The sequence below is a fragment of the Schistocerca serialis genome, chromosome 1 (genome assembly GCF_023864345.2).
Source record: "Schistocerca serialis cubense isolate TAMUIC-IGC-003099 chromosome 1, iqSchSeri2.2, whole genome shotgun sequence".
Classification (NCBI taxonomy): domain Eukaryota; kingdom Metazoa; phylum Arthropoda; class Insecta; order Orthoptera; family Acrididae; genus Schistocerca; species Schistocerca serialis.
The window spans coordinates 629,451,633-629,477,419 of NC_064638.1; the positions used below are offsets into that span (position 1 = coordinate 629,451,633).

At 39.9% G+C, this 25,787-nt stretch overlaps 1 protein-coding gene across 1 annotated transcript in view; it reads left to right on the top strand.

The window, feature by feature from the left end:
- Positions 1–25,787, top strand: part of LOC126419675 (otoferlin-like) — a 468,560-nt gene that overhangs the window by 209,662 nt on the left and 233,111 nt on the right. Inside the window, exons 10-11 of the mRNA XM_050086891.1 lie at positions 16,070–16,256; positions 16,337–16,523. Coding sequence (XP_049942848.1) covers positions 16,070–16,256; positions 16,337–16,523 — 374 coding nt within the window. The remainder of the gene's footprint in view (positions 1–16,069; positions 16,257–16,336; positions 16,524–25,787) is intronic.

Below are 25,787 nucleotides of genomic sequence, written 5' to 3' on the forward strand. Positions count from 1 at the left end.
GGGAGAGATCGAGACTGTTTGGAGGATGTGTAAGGGCTTCCTAGAGAAACTTTTTCAGTGTAGTCGAAACAACCTTGGCTACACGTCGTCCCGCTACTTTTGAAATTATGAACAGTTTACTTACTGGTTTCCCATCTGTCTCGTTTCCATTTGACTGCCCATTATACCTACGTTCGCTATACAGTAAAAGTTAAATAACTGAAATATATAATGTTATCATCAACAAACAGATGTTTATACACCTGCTTCAAATGCGTCTGATCTAGCTCCATTTACAACGTAGGAGGCATCCAGGTAATAATCTACTTTTCTCTCAGCCCTCTCCAGGTGATCTCATGTGGCGTTCTCGATGCTCAAACCACAAGGGAAGAGTCATGCAATGGAACACGGGGACGTGGTGACCACTTACTGCCGGGAACAGAATTCGACAGACCCTCGTCTTTTGTTTATGCTCAACTGCAAAGCTTTGCTGCCCGTTACGCAGCATGACAGGCAAGGAGACCAACATACTGTCAACTCATATGTGTTGCTAATGTGCGTTGCAGGAAACAAAAAATGGTATTCCAAGTGACGGAAGTTAGGAGATAACCAAAGATGAAATTTAAGAAAAAGTGCTTTAGCAAAAGGGTGCATTTTTTCTGTTATAAAACGAGAATGGGAAATAGTTCTCTAACAGCATCAGAACCAGTAATAACGACATTCTTCATGATATATACCTTTTTATATGACAGATTGTAGATCTCTGCAATTTTGCTTTCACTATAGCGTCTAAGCTCTTCACTACCGACATGTGCACGCTTTTTACATTCTTATCATTGCCGTTTCAGTGAATGGAGACAGCAACAGACCTGAGATGCCGCTGTTCGGATATATTAGCTAGACATTTCTTACACATTAGAATTGCTGCTCACATTACATGAAATTCCGTGAATTAGATAGTGCAGAAAACTATCGACAGTAGCCAATAATCCTAAGTTTCTGTCACGTTGATCACAGCACACGAAGGAGATGGACGTGCGGTGTGTCGCTAAGGAGCCAATAGTGACAGCTTTAGAGAAGTATGAGACGAAACACGTATTTATCAGTATTAATGTGATTTTATGTCAATATGCGAACCATGTTGTGTGTTAATATAGTCCTCGTTTTTGCACTGAATTCATGATAAATTTTTCCTGTTGTTCCTGTCAAACTTTTAAGAAAATGAAATCAGCTAAACAGCTGCACTAGTGCTAAGAGCACTTATTCGTTGGCGGTAAAGACACAAGGGATCCATCCGTAACGAATCGCTACAGGCCTCAGAACCACACCATTACTAGACCGGCCGCGTGCCAGTTTCCAATTACCGGATAGGATGATAGGAAGGCGACAACTTTTTGGCATAGCGGTCTCTGATTGTTTTCTCAAAAGAGAAGGTTCCATTATAATTGACGTCTCCACTAGTTTTAACGCTTGCGCAAGACGTATTGGCTAAAATATTAACGCAAATGTAACACAAATATAAACTAACTGTGATGACATTGCTGACAGTTTCCTTTATACTAACATTACTAATACAATAACTCACACGCGGTGTCCCGAATCAATATAGCACCCAAAGAAAAACAAACTTTTGGGAGTCATATTACATCGGTTACTAGTTTTATTAATAGCTCGACTACAAAGTGTGGGTAACAGAGAAACGAATTTCTAGTTTCCGAAATTAGAGCGGCAAACTTAGCTCGCTTCCTGTTTACAATTCCCATACATTAATACCCGTAACTTAAGATTAAGAGTCTTGACAGCTGCAGATAATTGATCAAAAATCGACATTTTATAAAAATAATTAATGACAACTGTGTGATATCATTTTGGGACGAAATGCTAACATATACGATTATTTTAAATGACAATTCATAGAAGCGAGTTTTGCTAAACAGATAAACTTACTTGTTTACTCTTATCAGCTGACATAACACTCATCAGCAAACACAGACACCAGCGGTTCATTTCCTGCTCATATGGTTTTGTTCATTTCTGTGTACTGCTCAATATGATTTTACCATCTCAAACAAAACCGCGTATTTAATTTTCATAATGCTGAGTATCGCAAGCGCTGTGAAGAAACTATAGAGGTCACCCACAGTCTTGTTCTATAATCTCGAAAAAACAGAGAACTGTGTAGGACCAAACGAATTTCTAGAAGCAATCAGATGGCAAAAAAATAACAGTTTTTTCAATAAGACACAAAAGCTAAATTACGTGTGTACCGGTAAACAACTTCAGAGTTATTACCTGCGACATCCAATTCTCCAATTCTGTCACGGTATAAACCGGCTTCATCCTACTTGTTGGCGAGACACAGGATGTTAAAATAATGAGATGTGAGAATCAATAACTCAAATGAGAAACGTAAAGACATTCTTTTGGAGGAATATGCAAAAACCAAACCAATCCACCAGGCCACCTGAGAAAAAAGAAAGAAAGAAAAGTAAAGAAAAAAAAGAAACCGAAATCGACCATCTACTTATATTGAAATTAGACGAGAGTTAAACCCCACTGCTTCCTTTACTTTCTAAACGGCATTTCATCTGCTTAAAGTGTCAGTGTGATGGAACTGAAAATACGCTGAAGAGCCAAAGAAACTGATACACCTGCCTAATATCGTGCGAGCACACAGAAGTGCCCCAAGACGACGCGGTAAGGACTCGACTAATGTCTGAAGTAGCGCTGGAGGGAATTGATACCATGAATCCTGCAGGGCTGTCCACAAACGCGTAAGAGTACGAGGGTGTGGAGATCTCTTCTGAACAACACGTTGCAAGACATCCCAGATATACTCAATAATATTCATTTCTGGGGAGTTTGATGGCCGCCAGAAGTGCTTAAACTCAGAAGAGTGTTCCTGGAGTTACTCTGTAGCAACTCTGGACGTGTGAGGTGCTGCATTGTCCTGCTGGACTTGCCAAGTCCATCGGAATGCACAATGGACATGAATGGATGCGGGTGATAGAACAGGATACTTACGTACGTGTTACCTACCGGAGTCGTATCTAGACGCATCAGGGGTGTCATATCACTCCAACTGCACACGCCTCACACCATTACAGAGCCTCCACCAGCTTGAACAGTCCCCTGTTGACAGGAAGATCCTTGCATTCATGAGGTTGTCTCCTTTCCCGTACACGTCCACCCGCTCGATACAATTTGAAACGAGACTCGTTCTACCAGGTAACATGTTTCCTGTCATCAATAGTGCAGTGTTGGTGCTGACGGCCCGTAGCAAGGGGTAAAGCTACATGTCGTACAGTCATCAAGGGTACACGAGTGGGCCTTCGGCTCCGAAAGCCCATATCGATTATATTCCGTTGAATGGTTGGCACGCTGGCACTTTTTGATCGTCCAGCATTGAAATCTGCAGCAGTTTGCGGAAGGGTTGCACTTCTGTCACGTTGAACGATTATCTTGTATCGTCGTTGGTCCCGTTCTTGCAGAATCACTTTCCGGCCTCAACGGTGTCGGAGATTTGATGTTTTACCGGTTTCCTAATATTCACGCTACACTCGTGAAATGGTCGTACTGGAGAATCGCCACTTCATCGCTACTTCGGAGATGCTGTGTCCCATTACTCGTGCGCCTACTATAACAGCACGTTCAAAGCCACTTATATCTTATTAGCGTGCGATTGTAGCAGTAGTAACCGATCCAACAACTGCTCCAGACACTTAGGCGTTGCCGATCTCAGCGCCATATTCTGCCTGTTTACATATCCCTGTATTTGAATACGCATGCCTATACCAGTTTCATTGGCGCTTCAACGTATAATTTACTGTGCTTCCTAAACCGCCAATACTAACCACAATTTCCAGAAACATTTCCTCCAAAGACCTCGTGGCTGCTTGACAGTTTCTTCTCGACGCAGCGGACGACAGCCAGCCGGCGCTCACCCAGACGATCGCCACGATTCGCACCTTGCGCCAGTGACATGACGTACAGCGCAGTTTGCTGCTCTTGCATTGAAAAACGTGAAATCATTTTTTATTGTGTTTAATTTTCCGAGCTGAATGCCTGCTACAATCAGAGTGCAACATCAATGGTTTGACCATTGCTGTTGCAGGATATGACGCAACAGTTTTGTGATCGACCATTACCGAAAATTTTACCTGAAATAAATAGGTTGGTGAATAATGTCGTGGCGTTTTTGATTGGCTTGTTGTCACGCAGGTTGCTATAAGTGTATTTATCATCTGTTCTTTTCTATTTTAGGTTCTAGTATCATTCTTGTATCTTGCATACTTGAAAGTTATGGACAGTGTCGCTTAAGCGTTAGGAAACGGAGCGTCAAATAAAGACTCTCTAACTTTTTCAGCATTACGTTCACTTTGATTATTGTTAGACGAAGAGGGAAGGAATGTTGTACGGTGGACATGGCTCGTAACTTTTGTTCGCTTCAAGTACGATCATATTCTTATGAATTATTCGTCATATTCGGTAGGAAAGGTTCAAAAGTAGAGGAAAAAATAAATATTTGCATTATCATCCCGTAGTACTTGCCTTATGCAGCTTAGGGGAATCTAAATCAGGATAGCCAGACACTGATTTCTGCCATTGTACTCCTTAACAAAGTGTAAGAGAACTGCGTTCTCTAATTGGAAACAACAATGTGCTATAAATGCGTTCTTGCAGAAACGTTGTCAGCTGCTTCATCGGGCTTACCTATCGAATATCTTATGATGACGAGATATGGTGCCGTATGTTAAGTGCATTGAAAGAAATTGTTGGCTGAGACCTTACAAAAGACACCTCATGTTGTGACCTGTGTGAGCCTACGACGATAATGTTATGCATCTTGCACGAAAATTTGTTGCTTACTGTGAAGTCCTTCCAGAGGTATTTCCATCGCAGTTAGCCATTATTGTCAATAACTGAGACCCTTTGCGGTTCAGTATTACGAAAATGCATCGGTGGCGCAACTTCTGATTTTACAGAGGAGCTATCCAGGAGCTCTCTAAGTAAGCTATGTCGCACCACTCTTATTCTTCTGATCTTACACCCTCAAATATTTACCTTTTGTGCTCCTTATCGAACAAGCATAACACAAATGAGGTTAAATTTCGCCTTGACGATAGCTTCAACTGAAAAGTTACAGGTTGCTAAAGGCGCAAAACCGAAAAACTATCCCAGCATTGTCAGACTTGTACATACACAGATCAAAAAAAGTTTTGCATCGCCTTGCTCCCGGGAGTTCAGGAACCTGTACAGAAAATTGGAACAGAGATCAACATAAACGTCATTTCCGCCCTTTTTATTGCTCATGAAAGCCACACATTGCATGATGTACCACCAGACAGCGAGACCTTCACAGATGGTGCGCCAGATTTCTGCGCACGCCGGTACCTTTAATAACGAGTAGGATGCCCTCTTGTATCGATGCATGCCTGTATTCGTCGTGGCATACTATCCACAAGTTCATAAGGGCACTATAGGTCCAGATTGTCCCATTCCCCAACGGCGATTCAACGTAGAGCCCTCAGAGTGGTTGGTGGGTCACGTCGTCCATAAACAGCTCTTTTCAATATATCCCAGGCATATTAGATAGGGTGCATGTCTGGAGAACATGCTGGCCACTCTAGTCCATCGATGTTGTTATCCTGAAGGAAGTCATTCACAAGATGTGCACGATGGGGGCGCGAATTGTCGTCCAAGAAGACGAATGCCTCGCCAATACGCTGCCGATATGGTTGCACTATCGGTCGGAGGACGGCGTATCGTATTCACGTATCGTACAGCCGTTACGGAGCCTTCCATGACCGCCAGCGGCGTACGTCTGCCCCACATAATGCCACTCCATAACAGCAGGAAACCTCCACCTTGCTGCACTCGCTGGACAGTGTGTCTAAGGCGTTCAGCCTGACCGGGTTGCCTCCAATCACGCCGCCGACGATTGTCTGGTTGAAGGCATATGGACACTCATCGGTGAAGAGAACGTGATGCCAGTCCTGAGCGATCTGTTCGGCATGTTGTCGGGCCCATCTGCTCCGTGCTGCATGGTGTCGTTGTTGCGAAGATGGACTTCGCCATGGGCGTCGGGAGTGAAGTTGCGCATCATGCAGTCTATTGCGCACATTATGAGTCGTAACACGACGTCCTGTGGCTGCATGAAAAGCATTATTCTACATGGTGGCGCTGTTGTCAAGGTTCCTCCGAGCCATAATCCGTAGGTAGCGGTCAACCACTGCAGTAGTAGCCCATGGGCGGCCTGAGCGAGGCATGTCATCGACAGTTCCTGTCTCTCTGTATCTCCTCCATGTCCGAACAACATCGCTTTGGTTCTCTCCGAGACGCCTGGACACTTCCCTTGTTGAGTGCCCTTCCTGGCACAAAAGTAACAATGCGGACAGGATCGAACCGCGCTATTGACCGTCTAGGCATGGTTGGGCTAGAGACAACACGAGCCGTGTACCTCTTTCCTGGTGGAATGACTGGAACTGATCGGCTGTCGGACCCCGTCCACCTAATAGGTGCTGCTCATGCATGGTTGTTTACATCTTTGGGCGGGTTTAGTGACATCTGTGAACAGTCAAAGGGACTGTGTCTGTGATACAATATCCACTGTCAACGTCTATCTTCGGGAGTTTTGGGAACCGGGGTGATGAAAAACTTTTTTTGGTATGTGTTAATATGTAGTAATACTTCTCTTTTACGTTTATCTGTTATTCTCAATAAACTAAACAGAAAACGTTTTTCAGTATACCGTACACCATAATAATATTATTAATGATTTACAATTCATCATGATAACTTTTCGGCGAAAGCTTCCATCAATAAAACAAAATATCCCTAACATATATGTACTCATATCTTCATGAATCAGAAAGAAATTATGCACTGTTGACCCCAAAACTTTCTGTGTCTACATGCAGTCCCAGTCATACTGAATTAACACTGCAGGACTACCACGAAAATCTGAAACTGTAGCGGTTTGAGTAGACTATAACTAAATCCAGTTAATCAGTTAGTCAGCGTCGCAATTTAATCAACAAAATTGCGCATTCACAAAAATCTAAAAGTTATCTTTGCAGAAGTTGAATAGTGTAGGCATTAACAATTAACAATTTTTCACTTTTAGATATACAGTGTGTAAACTTTTAGATGGCAGACCTCTCCCTAGTCCTGAATCGGTAGAAGTCGGTAAACGTCGGGAGGCTTCGGTAGGCACGCAGTTTCGACTGCTGCCAACATTACGTAGCTGACTGTGTTGTACAAGGTAGCCATTGTAGTCTGCTTCGTTATTGTTTTGCGCTGTACTGTTCTGCGTGTCTTTATTGTACAGTTGTGCTAAACATTATCAAAATGAGTGAAGAGGCAGTTGCTGGCCCATCTCGGGAGTCGCCAAGAACCCCTACCGGTAGGCCTACGGTTAGAAGGAAACCAGTATTACGTAGTGATGCTCGCAAAATTATATTGCGTGTGATTGAATGCTGCGAAAAGGAAAGGGAGCAGAAAAAATTGCTTCACCCCATTTACAAATCTTCAGTGAGAGATGCTACATACACAGAACAAAGCATGCGTAGCACTGGAAGATTCAAACAGTTTTCCAAGAATCATCCTGGCGTATCACCACAAACGCCTGGCAAGAAAAGGTGAGTTTCCATTTCAGATATTTTGTTCGCGATCACTTTGAAGGAGCCCCCTATTTCGTCCGAATTACCTTATATTTCATTTTTCCTTGCTGCTGAATTGCTTTGTATGGAAACACCACTGGTTACTGTATTATTTCGAAATACATTCATATTACAGTACATTTCCAAATTCCAAAAAATACATGCAGTGCAGAAGGCATTTTCTTATAAATCTTTCTCTCTCTTTTGACTTAGTAAAAGAAATGGAGAAATCGAAGTAATGATCGATGATTTCAACCAGCGTGTCATTCGCGACGCGATAGCGGAATTTTATTCAGTGCGGAAGATTGTGCCGAGCCTGCGAACACTGCTTCCAGTTTTGCACGACAAAATAGGCTGGAAATAGAGTATTGACTCGTTGAGAAAAGTACTTTTGTCTATGGGATTCATATGGCGTAAGGTGGAAAAGAAGAGGAATGTGTTGTTAGAACGTCCAGACATTGTGCACTGTCGATCTCGTTTCATTGTTGACATGAAGAACTTCAGGGAAGCAGGCAGAGAAATATTTTATCTCGATGAATCGTGGATCGATAATAACTTAACGTTTAATAAATGTTGGCAGAGGAAAGGTGACTTACGTGAAGAGAGTGTCGTTGGTGTCACTACATGGGGGAGCGCATAGTAGACAAACATACATACATTCATTTTTATATATAAAGATTTTAATGTACATGACGATTTCAGTTTCGTTTACGAACAACATTTAAAGCGAGTTTTACTTCCAAGCCTTTCGTCTGCTTTCGTGTAAGCATGACACGTAATTTGTAGTGCCAGCACTGCAACTGGTAGGCGTGCCTTGTCCCCTCCTCGACGGCTCCTCTCACCTCGCCAGCCAATGCTTGCTTCCTCCTCTCCCCGCACTCCCTTCGCAACTCTGCCGTCTTACAGTTAACACACTGTACATGGCACTGAATCATGGTAGCCTGGAGACTTATGAGGAAGAAATTTTCTTAAAATTTCCTTACTCATTGTTGATCTGGCTGGTTGCAGCTCTATCACAAAAGAGGTATAATTCTCGTCTTCAGCGAGAACAGAACCGCTACTACTACAAACTTCACTCTGAGGTACCTCAAAAAAAAATTAACAGTGGCCAACGAACAACTGCTGTACAGTGCTCCCACATAACGTTAGTGAGGGCTAAGACAGATAATTCAGAATGTAAAAGACTTGATCAGCTGTAGTTGTTGCTTGGAGTGAGCTTGCTGGACTCAGAACCATAAATTTACTCTCGTGATGTCACCCCTTAAGTCAGACTCATTCAGAATATTTCAACAAATTGACAAGAAAATATAAAGTGAACATTGCAGAATAATTTTTAGGCACTCCAGGAAGTAAGCTGACGATCGCAGAGTTGCCAAACATGTACTGGGATGTTGCCACGGCTTAAGGTAGCGGCAGGAAGTAAACGGTTTCGACAGCTGAGCTGTCTTCTGGGCGTCTCGAACTTCTGTTACAAAAACGCAGAGCAGGCAACTGCCAGGATGATCAAATGAATAGGCCAATGAGTTTTATTCGGATATCTGCAACCAGAGTTTGGAAACTAACATGTGATTATGAATGATATTCATAGTCATCGACTGCAACCTGAGTATCATAACTTAAGAGCGGTAGGATTGATTTGGGAGGTCCTCTTCAGTAGCTGTCGTATGCATTTTTGTTTTTTCTGCCTTAAGAGTCCAGAAGACCGAAAACTCATTAGCCAGATGTAATTCAATAGCGGCCATTTGTTGCATCATTATAAACCAAACTTAAACGCTGTCTGGTCGACTGGGCGTCATCTACTGCATCGAGAAGAAACTCTCAAGCAGAAGTTGTGGTGCACAGGCTGATCAGGCAGCCGCAATCTCTTTGGTGCGAATGTTTCCGGAAGATTTTGCTATTACTGGCTATTTAGCAAAAAAAGAAAAAGGCAAATCATATCTGCAGATCCACTGGGCTGATACTTTTAGCAGACAACACGCAGTTTAAAATATAAAAAGAGTAGTGGGCCTGTATTGTTGGCTGATTTCAATATAAATCTATCGTCGATAAGTCTGTGTTTCTCCGCATGGTTTTTTTCCGTAACCAAGTGGGTTGAAGCCGATTTAGACCATGACGGAGATGAATATCGCAGCTAATGAAAACTCTGAATGTTACTTAGACACAAAATTTAGTTTTGTGTCGTTATTGAAAAATGTGAAATAAACAAAGTCATTATTCGTTTGCGACTAGACTGCATCAAAATATTCGTTTAGTGTTACACAGTTTTCTGTTTCTCTGTATACCACCCAAGTTTTTTCAGGCAGACAGAATAAGACTGTGAGTGACTACAATAATTTTCTCGTAGTGTTTACGAGTCTCAGTATTATTAAAATTCCATATGCGTTTTTCTTTGGATGGCAATCACAAATTATAGAAATGAGCAAAAACATATGAGCAGGACACGAGCTACTGACGTTTTTTCGTTATTTGATCAATGTCATAGACCATAGAAAACATGGACTGCGCGTGGCGTCATTACACTGAAACCAACACTAAGTCATATGACTCGGGGCAGGACGCCGAGTTTCTGTTATTACGCACTGTGTTGAGTGGAGTTGACAGTCACAGTTTGTCTCATTTATAGCTGAAATCAAGCATTGATTCTGATAAGAAAACAATTTGCCTTGTTGCTGTTGCACTTCTAGTAGTGCAGATAACCTGATTTCTCCCAAATTCCTAATATTAATGTGATGATTTTAGTTTTTACTGGCGGTCAGGTGAAACGTACTAAGAGTTCTGCTTACAAGCTATAGAATTACAGGTCTTCAGTGAATACTTGTGAATACTTGTTTTTGTTGCACAGACAGCCTTTTAGTACACCGTTTTCCCAGGAATGGAACACAAAATATCAGTTTGGCAGACAACATTACTTTCCTGGTGGTTTTTCAACAAAACGTGTGAAATATTTAGTTATGCTTTTATAAGAACTGAAATCCGTTTACAAGTATAACGTCCGGTTTTTTCGTAAAATAAGCGTTTATATTTTATGAAGTTTGCACTTACGGATGCCGTTATGTAAAGCAGTTTATATTAAAAGAATGTCCTGAGGGAACTTAACTGGTTCACTCAAGAAGAACAGATTTTATAGGTATAATTAACAGTCTACATTCATCTTTAGTTGTGTATGACGCTGTCAGAAGTAGATCTGCACCACGGAGATCTTTCTCACTGGCATATAAACCCACAAAAGACCTGCTGGTAGTGTTTATCTTAATGCTGTAATAAATCGTGGAAGAGCAAAATATCAATCCAGCAGTCTAAAACTGCTTCCAAGACATTTCTGGTACACTTTCAGGTTGGTACATCTACTAGTGCTGATTACTCTGCCATTTTATAAATAACGACTATGATTACATACATCATCCAGCTTCTTACACTTCGTAGCTGCGAAACTGAACAAAAAAAAATTGGAGTGCCACATGTAGCAAATTTCACCGTTTTCTAAAATTTCTATTACCAGTATCTTGAACTGAAAAAATAGTGGTGGCTTATCTATTATATCGAATGATCATGTTTATCCGTGCAAAAAGGGCCAGAAAGTATTAGACAAATTTCTGTTTTTAATGTGAAAAAACCCTTTTCAAGAAATTAGTTACCTCAGCTTTGCAGGACATACGGGATAACGTTTTCCTTCAGCTAAATAAACATGTTTCAAACAGTCCTCCTCTTGATAATCACATACATCAACAGAAAAATAGCTCTATTGCTTGAGTACTGTAAAATAAAGCTACATGATGAAGACTACACAACAAGAAGCGTCACTATTCTCTAATCAGAGGTGTCTACACAAAATGGTTCTGCTTAATAGTCAGTGATTTTGTGATTGTTTTGAAAACAGTTACATACACAAGTGGTGACCACTACAACTGCAGAAATCAGTCCACCTGCAGCTGAAATGTAGTTTTTGAGTCTGTGTGAAGTAAATTAATGAAATTTACTCCCATTCTGTGAACTTCTTTATTTTTCTTGTTGCCTAAGTCAGAAATTAATGCCTTATATTTGTTTCAGTGTGTAATTCAGAGTATCAGTTTACAAATTTCTACGCCATAAAACTGCGTTATCGTGTTAATTTTTCTTTTCTTTTTCCCCATCTTACAGAGTTCCCATTGCAACAAAAACTGGATTAAATAAAGCTGAGTCTAAAAGATCTACTTTAAATGATACAGTAGTACAAGGATATAAGTTATGCAAAAGTGCTGTTTTTCTGAAATATATTAAGAACTTGTATTAGTGTGTGTGTGTGTGTGTGTGTGTGTGTGTGATAGAAAGAGAGAGAGAGAGGTATGGTATTCAGCAAGCTCCAATCTAACATAAAGCAAGAAATTGAGAATTTCTACTTATTCAAAAGAAAATTGTACTTAAATTAGCTACCCTTTTCATTATTTGACGATCTAGAGTCAATAGAGTCAATAATTAAAAATTTCTGTTGGTTACTTGGTAGGTACGAATGTGTGTTGTAAAGCTATATACTAAATAGCAATGCACTGTGAGCAAAACTCAGTTTTTTTCAAATATAAGTAACTATTTTGTTTGAAAAATTCAAGTGTAATCAAGTTAGTATTAAGCTACCAATGGGAGGCAAACAGCAAGTATTTGGTGTACTGTGGATGCACCAGTTTTTTTCAAACTAGCAACTTTCTTTTTACTTTAATTAATTAGCTGCTGTAGGTATGAACATAACTGTGCAATGTAGAGATAGGTACATTAATGTTAATACAGATTGTCTACGATTTTCTTGCTGTTATTGTAGATCTTTACTCATTCCACATCTCTGAGGGTTCTCCATCTATAGTTATTTTTGTTACAGATCAGATCTTGTGCTTTGTATCAGCAGCATAATTAATAACCTTCATATCTGTCCAGAGAAGTCTTCTTTTGACCCTAATACTTTACAAACGGATGAAAATCTCAATTGTGAAAGGAACCTGTTTCAAAATCCTTGCAGAGGCATTTCCATGAGTTGAAAGTTAGGATGTATAATGATCCTTGGATGTAAAACTTGATAAATGACTAAGATTTTGAGACGACATGTTGTTAATGTCTGGCACACTACACATGTACAATCAGTATATTTTGCTTCCCATCTTGAAATTCGTACTGGATTAAGCGAAAGTCAGAAAATATATGCGCTTATTTTCTGTAAGTGCCTGATATTATGCACATAAATGAATTTCCTTTCTTACAGAAGCATACTAAAACATTTCACGCATATTCTTGTGGAATCGTTAGAAAACTAACGCTGCAGGCGCAATTGTTATTAAGCGGCGAACTACAAGAATTCACAGTGGAAAAAAGAACAAATATTCACTACAGAACAGTGATTCAGTCGCTTGTTAAAAAGAGCTGTCAATACGTTTCAATTTGACCACATGTAATACGATAACCATTGCTTTGTTATCAGGAATTTCGGAGAAACTAGGTTAACTGCACTACTTCATGTGTAACAGTAGTACAACAGTTCGCTGAATTGTCAAAATCAATGCTTGATTTTATCTATAAATGAGAAAAACTGTAACCGTCAGCTCCACTTCATACAGCGCGTAATGACATTATCTCGGCTTTCTGCCCCGAATCTTAGATAATGGTTTCAAGCCTTAACACGACAAAAACAGGGACATGCGCGGTCAATGTTACATATAGTCTATGATGAAGGTTATGACACTTGATCAGAGTTGACAAGTAAGTTTACCTTTTTAGCTGTCATTTAAAATAATCACGTGTTAGTATTAGGTTCCAATATGCTATCGCACGATTATCACTAATTATTTTAACAAAATACCGATTTTGCGACAACTAGCTGCAGTTTTAAAGGTTCACAGTCGATTGTCAACAATTTTAGTTGCGGGTATTAATGTATGCAAATTGTAAACAAGCTATATATACTTGAAGGAAACTGTCACCAATGTCATCACAGTTACTTTATTATTGTATATATTTAAACTAATATTTTAGTTCGGTGAAATTGTATCTCATTTTTTTGTTTGCTATAATGTACAGAGGAATGAAATAAATAGGAAGTGCTGAGCAACCAAGGTGAAATGGAGCCGGAGAAACGTGAACAAATGGGAAAAGTAAGTATGACTCAGTACATAGGAAAGTCAAAACAGCTTTCGGTAAAATTAAAAGCAAGGATGGTTACATTAAGAGTGCAATATGAATTCCACTGTTTACAGCGAAGTAGAGAGCGGATTGATGGAAAAAGTAAATTGAAGGGTTATTTAATGGGAAAACTAGTCTGATGACTTGACAGAAGAAGAAACTGGAGTCGATGTGGAAGACATAGGGGATCCAGCACTATAGTCAACATTAAAAGAACTCTGCAAGACTTGAGATCAACTAAATCAGCATTTCATAGGAATTCCTAAAATTAGTAGAGGAAATGGCACCTAATGACTAATGGTTGGTCTGTAGAATCTGTGAGATGGCAATGTACCATCAACTTTCGGAATAATATCATTTACACAATTATGACGATAGCAAGGGCAAAGAGTTGCGGTAACTATTGCACAATCAGCTTAAGAATTCGTGCATCCAAGCTGCTGACAAGAACAAAATACAGAAGAATGGAAAAGAGAATTGCGGTTCTGTCAGGTGACGATCAGTGTGGCTTTAGGAAAAGTAAATGCACCAGAAAGTCAGTTCTCAATTTGCTCTTGCTCATGGAAGCGTTCGGCAGTGTGAAATGGTAAAAGATGTTCGAAATTCTGAGAAAAGTAGGAGCAAGCTACAGGGAAAGATGGGTGATACACAATATATACAAGAACCAAGAAGGAACAATAAGACTGGAACACCAAGAACGAAGTAGTCGGATTAAGAAGAGTGTAAGACAAGAATGCAGTCTTTCGCCCCTATTGATCAATCTATGCATCGAGAAGCAATGACGGAAATGATAGAAATGTTCAAGAGTAGGATTAAAATTCTGTGTCAGAGGATATCAGTGATAAGATTCGTTGATGACATTGGCATTCTCAATGAATATGGAGAATTGAAGTATCTGTTGGATGGAATGACCGGTCTAATGAGTGCACAATATGGATTGAGAGTAAGCCGGAAAATAGACAAAAGTAATTTACCTGTACCAGAAATGATAATAGTGATAAACTTAATATCTGAAATGGGGATCACAAAGTAGATGACGTTGAGGAATTCTGCTACCTCGTTAGCAAAATAACCCATGATGGACGAAACAAGGAGGACTTAAAAAGAAGATTAGCTTAGGCAAAGAGGGTATTCCTTGACAAGATAAGTTTAATGTGTCAAACATAGGCTTTAATCTGTGAAAGGAATTTCTGAGACTGTATATTTGTAGCACAGCATTGTATGGTAGTGAAAAATGGTCAGAGGGAAAAACGGAACAGAAGAAAATTGACGCGTGTGACGTATGGTGCTGCACGAGAATGTCGAAGATCAGGTGAACTGATAGGGAGTGAGGTTCTTCGAAAAATTGTTGAAGAAAACTCTTACGAGAAGAAGGAAGCAGCCGATAGAGCATGTGTTAAGGCATCGGGGAAGAACTTCCACGATGCTAGAGGGAACTGTAAAGGGTAAACGCAGTAAGGAAAGACAAGAGATTGGAATACATCCAGCAAATAATTGAGGACGTGGGTTGCAAGTGATGCTCTGAGATGAAGAGGTTGGCACAGGAATGGGATTCGTGGTGGGCAGCATCAAACCAGTGAGAAGATCGATGACTAGCATAAGGATACCGCAGAGGCACATGAGAGTTGACTCTATGTATAGAGCACTGAGTCTCCTTACTGTTGTACTGTGCAGTAGAGTGTAAAGTTCTGCAGTGGAGCATAAGGAACTGATGAGAGGCCTCGCGACTTCCGTTTCCGGCTGTCCAAAAGATGTACGACCAGCTCAACGCAGTGTCGCTAGCGGCACAACTGGAAGTTCATAATCAAATGAAATGGACGCCAGTGTTGCTGCAAAATATCATGCCGTAGCCTTACCTTCCTCCTGAGTAATAGCAGTAATTTGTATTGTAGTAAATACTAAATAACAAGTATTTGATAATGATCGTAGATTCGAAAGGATTGGTGTTCTAAATCTGTAACTTTCTTCAATAATTTTACTCTAACCGAGCCTGTGCTCACGCTTTAATAATTCATTGTCGACGAAAAGATAAACCAAAACTTCCTTCCTGTACGTAACTTACCGTTGTATTACGTCTGTTACTTTAGGGCTTTCAATTTTTATCCACAAATGATTTTAGTGTCATCATATTGCCAAAAATTTAATGCAACTATGTTTCCCCAACATTTACTTATCGGAAGCGATAACGTAATTCAGTTTCAGTTCCGTTTTTACGTATTTGTGGCTTGGATAGTTTTCTCTTATAGTACGAAAAGAAAGTTTAATAGAGAAAAGATTTTTTTTTCTTTTAGGAATCTTCTGTTACCAGACGGGGTACCAGTTGAAAGACAAAGAGCACGCTTCATAGTACGGATCTACAGGGCGGACGGCCTTCCGAAGATGAACTCATCTATTGTGGCTAATGTCAAGAAGGCGTTCACAGGAGAATTCAAGGACTTGGTGGATCCGTATGTCCAAGTGTCATTCGCAGGCCTGACTGTGAGTATTTCAGTAGTTACACTTCTACCTTAATAACACTGTACTGTAATAAACACTGAGCTTTCTGCTTACATTTCTAGGGAAAAACAAGCGTAAAAAAGCACAGCTACGCGCCTGTGTGGAACGAGCAGATAGTCTTCACAGAAATGTTTCCACCACTGTGCCAGAGGATAAAGATTCAGCTCCGAGATAATGATCCAGTAAACAACACTGTGATTGGAACACACTTTATTGACCTGAAGACCATCTCCAATGATGGAGAGAAGGGTGAGGCATCTCAGGTAGTTCAAACACGACGATCTGAATGTTGCCGTCGCACAATTGCGCCGTTTTCAATATTCAGAATAAGAAGCAAACAAACGAATATTTTTTCTATGAATATAAACACGTATTTGTTAACATAGGGTAAAGAAAACAAATGAAGAGAAAAAGTTATGAAAAGGCATGGATGGAATTTGAGTCGAATTATTCGAAATAAATTAGTTTAAATCCAGCCCTCTCTCCAACGAAAAACCTTCCATTATAACAGGAATCCAGACCAGGTCCTATGCGTTGCACTTACACACACTGATTTGTTCAGGGAGACAGGACGACGGGGAGCTGATGACACATATGAAGCGGATGAAAAATTCATAGGCCGACTCGACAGCAGTGCATGATCAAAGAAAGAAACGCTTAATTAATGGAGAATATGCACTGAGGGAGGATGGCACCAGGGATTATGACTTCTGTAGCTCTGTGATAAATTTCCATCACTTGTAGCGAAAATCATCTTCCGAAAAAACAAGACTAATGTGAGAAATAACCTGGAAAAATGGGTAACATGGACTGAACAAAGTTATGATTAGAGTAAAAACAAAATACTAGGTTGTAAAGCGCACCAGTATACAGATATGGATCCAAATCTTTTCACAGTAGATTTAAACTGGAAACAATAAAGAAAGCAGAGCACGCCAGGAAGTGGAATATAGTACATTCGGTGAAGAATGAACCGAAATACAAACCTGACGATGTGACTAAGTAAATGCGTTGATTGGTGTTAATTAAAGATGAGCAGAAAGGAACATAGAAGGGAATAATTAAAGTTGGACAAGTCGCGTTAGGTACAGTAAAATCTAACGCTAAAAATACAGGCAATATTCTAACATCTGTACCCAGTATGCATTCGTACGACGTGAAAAAAGAAAATGAAGCATACAAAGACTGAATAAGAAGCGAGTGGTATGGGTTTCTTGGAAAAGAAACTAACAGGAATGGCATACATTTACACTCAATAAATGAAATGCTGCTTACAAAAGATTAAACATAAATTTTGATATGTAAAATTAACAGTCGTCAGCCTAAAGTATTTCAAACGCATATCCTCTTTTAACTGAAGAAGAAATCGCAGATAGATGCCAAAAGTATATCAAAGGCCCATACAGTGAAGAAGTACTGTCCCAAAGTGTGGTGGATAACATGGTCAAGTGTGGAAGAGCACTGACTGCTCTGACATCAAACATGTAAGTAGCAGTCGATGAGATGCCTTCGGATTTACTAAAATCAGTTGTATTTATCGCGTATTAAAAATTATTGTATCTAGTATCAAAAATTTGTAGAGCATTACATCACACTACAGAAATAGGAATGAGTAGGCAAACTGAAATTTCAGGCGATAATGTGACAGAAGTAGAAAGGAAAACATTGGAGAAGACGGTGTAAACTGAAAAGAAAATAATCTATCTATGAAGTATTATTGCACAACATGGTCGAAGCAGATGACTTACTAGAAATAGACTGAAGATGGCGAAGAAAAGTTTCTACAATGGAAGAGGTGTACTAGTATCAAATATTGACATGAAATTGAGGAGTAAATTATGTATCTGTAGCACATTATTGTGTGGATGTGAAACGTGGGTCACAGGAAGATAGGAGCTAAATAAAGTAGAGGCATCTGAAATGTATTGCTATATACTGATGTCAACAAACACGCAGACAAGTACTAAAGTAAGAATGTTTGGAATGGTACATTAGGAAAGAATTTTCTTATGAACTCTCGCCGGAAGAACGTCTCCACCGCCTTCCAGGAACGGCAAATTTGACGCTAGAAGGATCAGTAGTGGGAAAATTGTGATGGAAAACATAGATTAGAAGATTTAAAACGGGTTGTCATGGTTACTGGGTATATTAACTAAGATACAAGACAGGCATAGAACAGGAAGATAGCATCAAACCGGTCGAAACACTGATGACTTAAAAACAAGAGAATCACTAAACCAACACAGGAGGTATCACACTCTCCACCCATGACTTAAAGGGAACATTCGTTTCTTTGCTGACCAAAACTTTTCCATTGTATTTGGAAAATTATGTTGGGCATCTGAATTAATTCCCACTGTTTGTTGGACAGTAAACTCTGTCTATTTTAATAGAATGATATAATTTACTGAAAGTAGTGTCCTTCGGTGGCTACCAACTTTTCCCACATTTCGGGTAACAAATAGATTCAACAATAAAAAAAATCAGGTTCTTTTCAGGTGATCCACTCATGGAGCCAATTTTAGAGATCGTTAAAAGATGTGAGATGTTGTTCAGAAAGGCCATGCTGCATGGACCGAAGCAAATGGTTCTCGAAAGGGTCGAAGTATGGTGATTGTGGCTGGTAAGGTAAGACATCCCCTCAAAGCCCCTTCAAGGCTTCCCTCAGTCGGTTTAGAACATATGGTTTGGAACTGATATGAAGCAGAACGACTTTCTCATTTCTCTGAGCATACTGCGAAGGTTCGACTTTAACTTGTGCCAATCAAATTGAGCAATTATGCTTCACAGCGTGCAGCACTCACCGTTCCACCCGGTTGCAGAAGCTCACGGTACATCACACTGACCAGAACACATTTTGCCATTCATTACAAAATCGTTGTCTTTGAATCTCTGCATGTTGTTTCCGGCAGAGCATGTTCTCCACGCGCTACCATTAACAAACGATGATTTTCCGCAGCAGATTTCTTGAGAAGAAAGCAGGAGAGTAATACTTCCCGCAAATGCTACTTTGTAGGTTCAAAACCCGACATTTTCAAGGCATTGAATAGGTATGTTACTTCACTCCACTCGAAACTCATGTGAAAATATGAAAGCCTAACGTAGCCTAATGTTTCTACAGTTAAATAGGTCTCGTGTCACTGTCCACTATGCTGCACTGGTACAAGTACTGCCCACACTTTGACTATGGCGGGAATTAATTCAATCTCCCAGTATGAATCAGCTGTGTTACTAGTATTCAACGAAAAATTTTGCGTATAGAACTTCATGAAGAAGATTTCCTTGAATCCATCGTAGATACTGAGTGAGATGTCAGTGCTTAAGACTAGATTCTTGAACAGAAAAAGTGGATTTTAAACCCAGTGCGCCATCCTCATATTGGTTTTAAGTGGTTTACCCAAATCATTTCACGTGAATGCCTCGATAGTTCACGAAACAAGCCCAAGGTATGTTTCCTTTCCAATCCTTGTCGAATCCGTATTACTACCACGTCCCCAAACAAGTAGCCGTTGACACGATGTTAAAATTTCATTTTCCTTATGTCTTTTGTCGTGGATTAGGCTTCAAACACTTCTGACTCTCCCTCTCTGTTTCTCCTTGTTGCTGAATAGCTATGCCTCTGTCCTGTGTCTCAACACTGGCAAGCTAAACACCAGTTATATATAAGTATATGAAGATACTGAAATCATCACATACAGTACTGAATTTCAATTTGTAAATGGAGAATTCCTGCTGTTCGTGTTCACGCTTCTATAGCGTCCACGGCGCTTGACAGTACTATTTCGAATTCCTCGGGTTGATTTTGAAACATTGTGTCATGTGTGGTCTACAAAGACTCAGTAGTTAGCGAGAATTACAAGAGGGCTAAAATCAGCATTTTTTTCCATTTTCGGGATCAATAAAATCTTTCTGAAATCCATTGTTGTCAAATCTGAGGAGCTAGGTGGCCATGCAATTGGCTCTTCATGGCGAATCCACCGACCTCAAAAGTGATTTTAGAGGAAAACTTGAACTGCTCCAAGGAAATGATGTGGTGCACCGTCTTGCTGGTAGTAAACGATCCCATCTCAGTCATCTTCATCAATACGTGGAATTGAAACGTTTCATGAAACAAAAGCAGCGAGCACGTTACGACGGTACTGGTCACTACTGCTAGCCCAAAAAGGACTAATTTGTATTGATAGGTCCTGCATTCAAACACGAACATGGCATGCTTTCTGCTTTCCTCTGTTAAAAGCACCTGCCAAAACCCAAATATCAAATCCATAGCTGTTAATAATTTTACGTTTCTGAATCCTAAAATCAATTCATCCATATTCTCATGGTGGTCAGTTTCCCTTACAATTATTTTGTTCAACCACCTAGCATGTAGAACCAAGCGCACCTATTTCTCCTTCTTCTTGACACTACTACTGGTTTGCAATATTCACTTCTGCACTGTACCACGATTCCCCATTCTAACATATGTTGTAGTTCTCCTCTAACTGTCTCCCTCTCTGCCAATGATATAGGGTATGGCCTGACCTTAATGGGTTCATGTGGATCCGCCCTGAGTGAATACTCAAAATCAGTCACCTTCCCTAGATTTTCAGAAAACACATCTTTGTTTTTACTCAATAATTGATATAATTCTGCCTTCTCATCCTCAGAAATCCCCTTTGTACCATTTACATTACTCCTTATATCTTTCTCAGCCTCCATCTCATCCATCAAGCACTGTGGTACATGTGAACTAGCCACCAAATCTTCATCATAGAGTGCATCTTTGAATTTAATCCTTTTTCTTTCCTCAAAAATATTCAGTTCCACCATCTGGTCCTTAAAATCTCCATATGCCTCACATTTACTCAGGAAATCAATCCCCAAAAACGTCATGCTTAAATATTGGACCACCAAAAATGGGTGACTAAATACTTCACCTCCAATGTTTACACCTAAAACTATCTTCTTTCTCACTGGTTTACTGAAAGTTCTTGTAACATTTTTAATTCTCACCACCTGTGACTGGAAATTCCACTGTTTCCCTGTTCTTAATATGATCATAGAAGGTCTCTGCCAACCCAGACACACAGAACTTCCAGTATCGACCAAACCAGTTTCAAAGACCGCTGCCACAACAACAATTATTATCAGCTGCAACCTTTCAGTAAAATCATGCTTCAATTCTGTTTCAGCCAACAAGTCCTCCTATATCTCATGTATGCAATCTTAAGTCATGGTGCACACCTTCCCTTCACTAAAAGATTTAATATCCTTATCCCCTGAAAACATTAAATCAAAGGCCTCTTTAATTGCAGAGTTTCTTAAACTCATTGCCTCTAGCTCTCTCCCTGGTCTCCGGCATCAACTGCTGCTGCAACTTTGCAAAATTAACCCAGCCATCAGCATCATAATCCCACTCATCTTTCCCCATCCATTCAGTATTTAGCTCCTCATACATGGCTACCTGTTGGTCATCATTATACACTATGAAATTTTGGATTTCGTCAACATCCTCACTAACTGTATCACTATTCACAGTATTATCATCACCTATACCATCTTTTTCCCATCATAAATAAACAATCTACATGCGATGATTTAACATCTTTATGCCCATTAACTATTTCCTTGTAAGCATGTTTGAGCACTTCACTTTCCCTACATAAATCCCTGATTTGCCTGGCATAATCATGCTTGCTAATCTCCCAACCCTCAGGTGCCCACTTCGAAACCATTTTGCTCTGGCTATCCAATCATCACAATCAAAATCACTTTCTGCCTTATTCTTGCATGCTTCCTTGAAGAAATGTGTCTGCCCAGCTTCTTCACTCATACCATTAGCAGCAGACATAAATTCACTTGAATCAACAGAATCCCTCAGTGTTTCAACCACAATACCAACACCTGCAGCTCCATTCTTCACATTAAAAACTTCACCTACAACTACTGCTTGTTGATTGGCTACAGGAACTATAGCCTGCTCACTAGCACATTCCCTATCATTACTGGGGTGAGTGCCTCCACATACATTAACAACACATGCAGCCTTGTGCCACTTATCAGCATCATTACCCATGACAACATCTGACACAGGATCTGATGAATGCTCACTATTTAATACATTCACATTGCTGGAGCACACACCTTCCTGTATATTTCCATCTACAACAACTTTTGACTCAGGCACTGTGGCCTCCATACAATTAATATCTTGTACCACTGGTGAAAGTTCCATTGAATTCAACACATTGCTATTTCTGCTTTCAGTCACATACGCACTCGCAACATCACAGCACACACTTTCTCCCACAGGTTGCACAGCTGATATATGCTCATTACTTAACATGATTACGAAGCCAATATTATTTTCATCATTATCCCCCACATCCATTTTATATAACAGACCCTAACATTTATTTCTCCCTCCCAATTCCAGCATTTCCTATTATTTTTACTTCTAAAGGCCCTTCTCTTATCATGCTGACTAAACCAGTCTCCAAACATCTCATCATTACCATTACACAAATCCTTTCTTCCCTCCCTTGTTTATTTTCATCATGATCAACAGACCACTTGTTAGTTTGCCTGTAAATCTTATTCTGTACTTTCTCTTCCCTTCTCCCACTGCTTTTGCTTTCATTAAAAATCTCCCATTATTTTACCAGAAACTATTAAAAGATCCACCACTATTTCTCCCAAAATTATTTACCCATCTCATGGTCCTATTTCCTGCATGGTTTATTGTCCCAAATTGGACCCTATTTGGAACAAATCTCGGTTTAAAGAATTTTGTACCTGTGGTGCCCTTGCATTAATTTCTCCTCTCCCATCTCTCTGTTCCTGCATTGGCCTTTGATCACTCCTGTTTCCGTTTCCTGTGCACCTCTCTGGTACCTTAAATCATCATTAAATATTTCCCTGTTATCCCTACAAGTTTCATTATTAATTCTATCTCTGTTTCCTCTCCAATTACCATTCTGATTTCCTTCCCTGCTTGATTTATGGTGGTTATTACCCCAACTCACATTATTTCTTCTCTCTTCATTATTCCTCTGATTATACCCTGAATCATTACCCCCTGAGTTTGGCTTATAGCACAATGCCTGGTCCATCCTCTCAATAAAATCCCAGAAATTTTCTATAGAATCTGTTGGACGATGTATCAATTCCACTGTACATTTTCAGGTATCCTTCTCCTTAAGGTAGAAATCTGTCAGAATTCTCAAAGGCCTATCCAGATGTACCAACTTACTTAATTCCTCCTAACAAAATTCTCTCATAGTTTGCCTACCTTCTCTGTAAATTGGCCCATTCAGAAAATCATTCTGTAATCTGAATTGTTTTGCTTGGCTCCAATATCTATTTAGAAACTTCTGTTCAAATATACTATATGATCTTTATTGTTCACTACATTGATTCGCCCATGTCTGAGCAGAATCCTCCTCAATAAAATAATTCTTGCATGCTGCCAGAAAATCTACAGCATGGTACTTGCTTTCCCCTGAAAAAGTCTTACCACTGGGTAGTTGTGCCATAGGACACCCCATACTTCCATTAGCCCCAAATAATTCTTCATTACTTAATCTACTATTAACTTTGTCAGTTTCTACATTACTCTTTGCAGTAACAGCAACCACATTTTTAGTTTCCTTTCTTAGGTCGCTAGCTGTCTCTGTCAGTTGACCCAGTAATAAAGTTTTGATTTTATCACAACTAGTCACAATCTTCTGATCCACATCAATCAGAGCTTGCCTTGTCAACATTCCTTGTGTCCCACAACTGACTGCCTGAATCAATTCTACCCCTGATGACCTCAGCTGTTAAGTCCCATAGTGCTCAGAGCCATTTAAACCATCTACCCCTGAATTAAACAGCAACTGCATCAATCTTAGCATTGAAATTTCCTTCTACCTCCTCAAATTTTTCTTATAATCCCCCAGTTGATCATTTAATTCTCTGATTTTTGCCCCCAAAGAACTTTCCGTATCCCACATATCAGTTTTTAACTCAATATTGAAATTCCTCATATCAGTTTTAAATTCAGTTCTGAATTACCCCATTTGGCTCATTAATGATCTAAGCATAGCCACTACACTAGCTTCTGCTTCTTCATCCTGTCTGTGTGGGCTCAGAGGCTCACTCCCACTCCCCATAGACTCAGCATCACTAGCTGACTTCTTTATTACCGTCTCACTAAATTCGGACTCCATAGCTAAACTGGCTATGAGACAGAAAACTGAGAAACTAATGTGCCTGCTGCCAACACTTAGCTTTGTTGGGACTATTGCTGTGTGAGGACTGCTGCCTGATGCTGTCAGCTGCCATTCGGTGAGGTGCCGTGTGATGTGAAACGGCTGGTGTCGGAAGCGGCAACGACGCCAGCGGGTCGATGTTTGACAGCCAGTGACGCTTCAACTCCCACTTTGGTGGCGACGTCGGACTCAGTATACTGCTCGGCGATTGGTATTGTGTTTCTCCCAATCTTCTTCACTTTCAAACTTAATCCTGCACTGCGTACCCAACATGTTCAGGTAAGACAATCCCGGCTGAGAAACCCCATATTACGACGGTACTGGGGAATATGCACTGCAAAAATTCGCTGAAAATGATGAAAATGTTTATATAGTTGCTGTTGATGCTGTTCGCCGATTTTTGATAAAAAAAGTTACTTTATATTCAATAGTTAGCTCGGGCCCCCACGTGCTATGGCACGAAAATATATATATTTGTTATACTCAACACTCAGTTTAATTGAGCGGCCTGAAGAGATGTAGCTGGTCTGAATGTCTGGCTACGTTTTTCGTCATTTTGTGCCAGCTCACATCTATCGTAAACTCAGTTTTCAAACTGAAATAAAAATATATTAAAAACAAACAATGCAGGCAGGTATTGTGGTGAAAGTTAAAATATTGAGTCACTCACGTAGATTTATAATTTGAACAAGTAGTTTATTTTGTAATTTTCAACGAATAGTCTTCAATATATTGACTAAATACTTAAAATGCAGTCTGAGGGACTTTTATGTAAACACGACCATTAATAACTGATGCTACAACACTTCACTATAAAATTCACATGTCGCGATCACAGCACTCAACAGTCTGTTCACAGTTCACAAAATACACTGTTGTCTGCTCTCCTAAGTCACTATATTGCGCTCAACTTGATTGTTTTCGAGCGTCACTACATACATACTTGTCTCCGATCGTGGCTATACCCAATAGTACCCCCAGATGGGCGGCACGTCCGACCCTTTGCGTCACTCAAACACTACTCCCCCAACGATGGCCGCCCTATACAACCTCGAAACGACTGCCCAACTCAAACAATGTTTGACAAAAAAAATACGACTATTCTAAAACTAAACACAAAAACACATGTAATACATTGAAAAATATGGAAATTTTCCGGGTGATAACACTTTAAAGTCCAATTTTTTGTATCTGCAACCGTTTTTTCACAGATAATGTTCTTGTGGCGTGATTTTGGTTTTCCCGGATTTTTTATAGTAAACATAAATAAATAAAAATA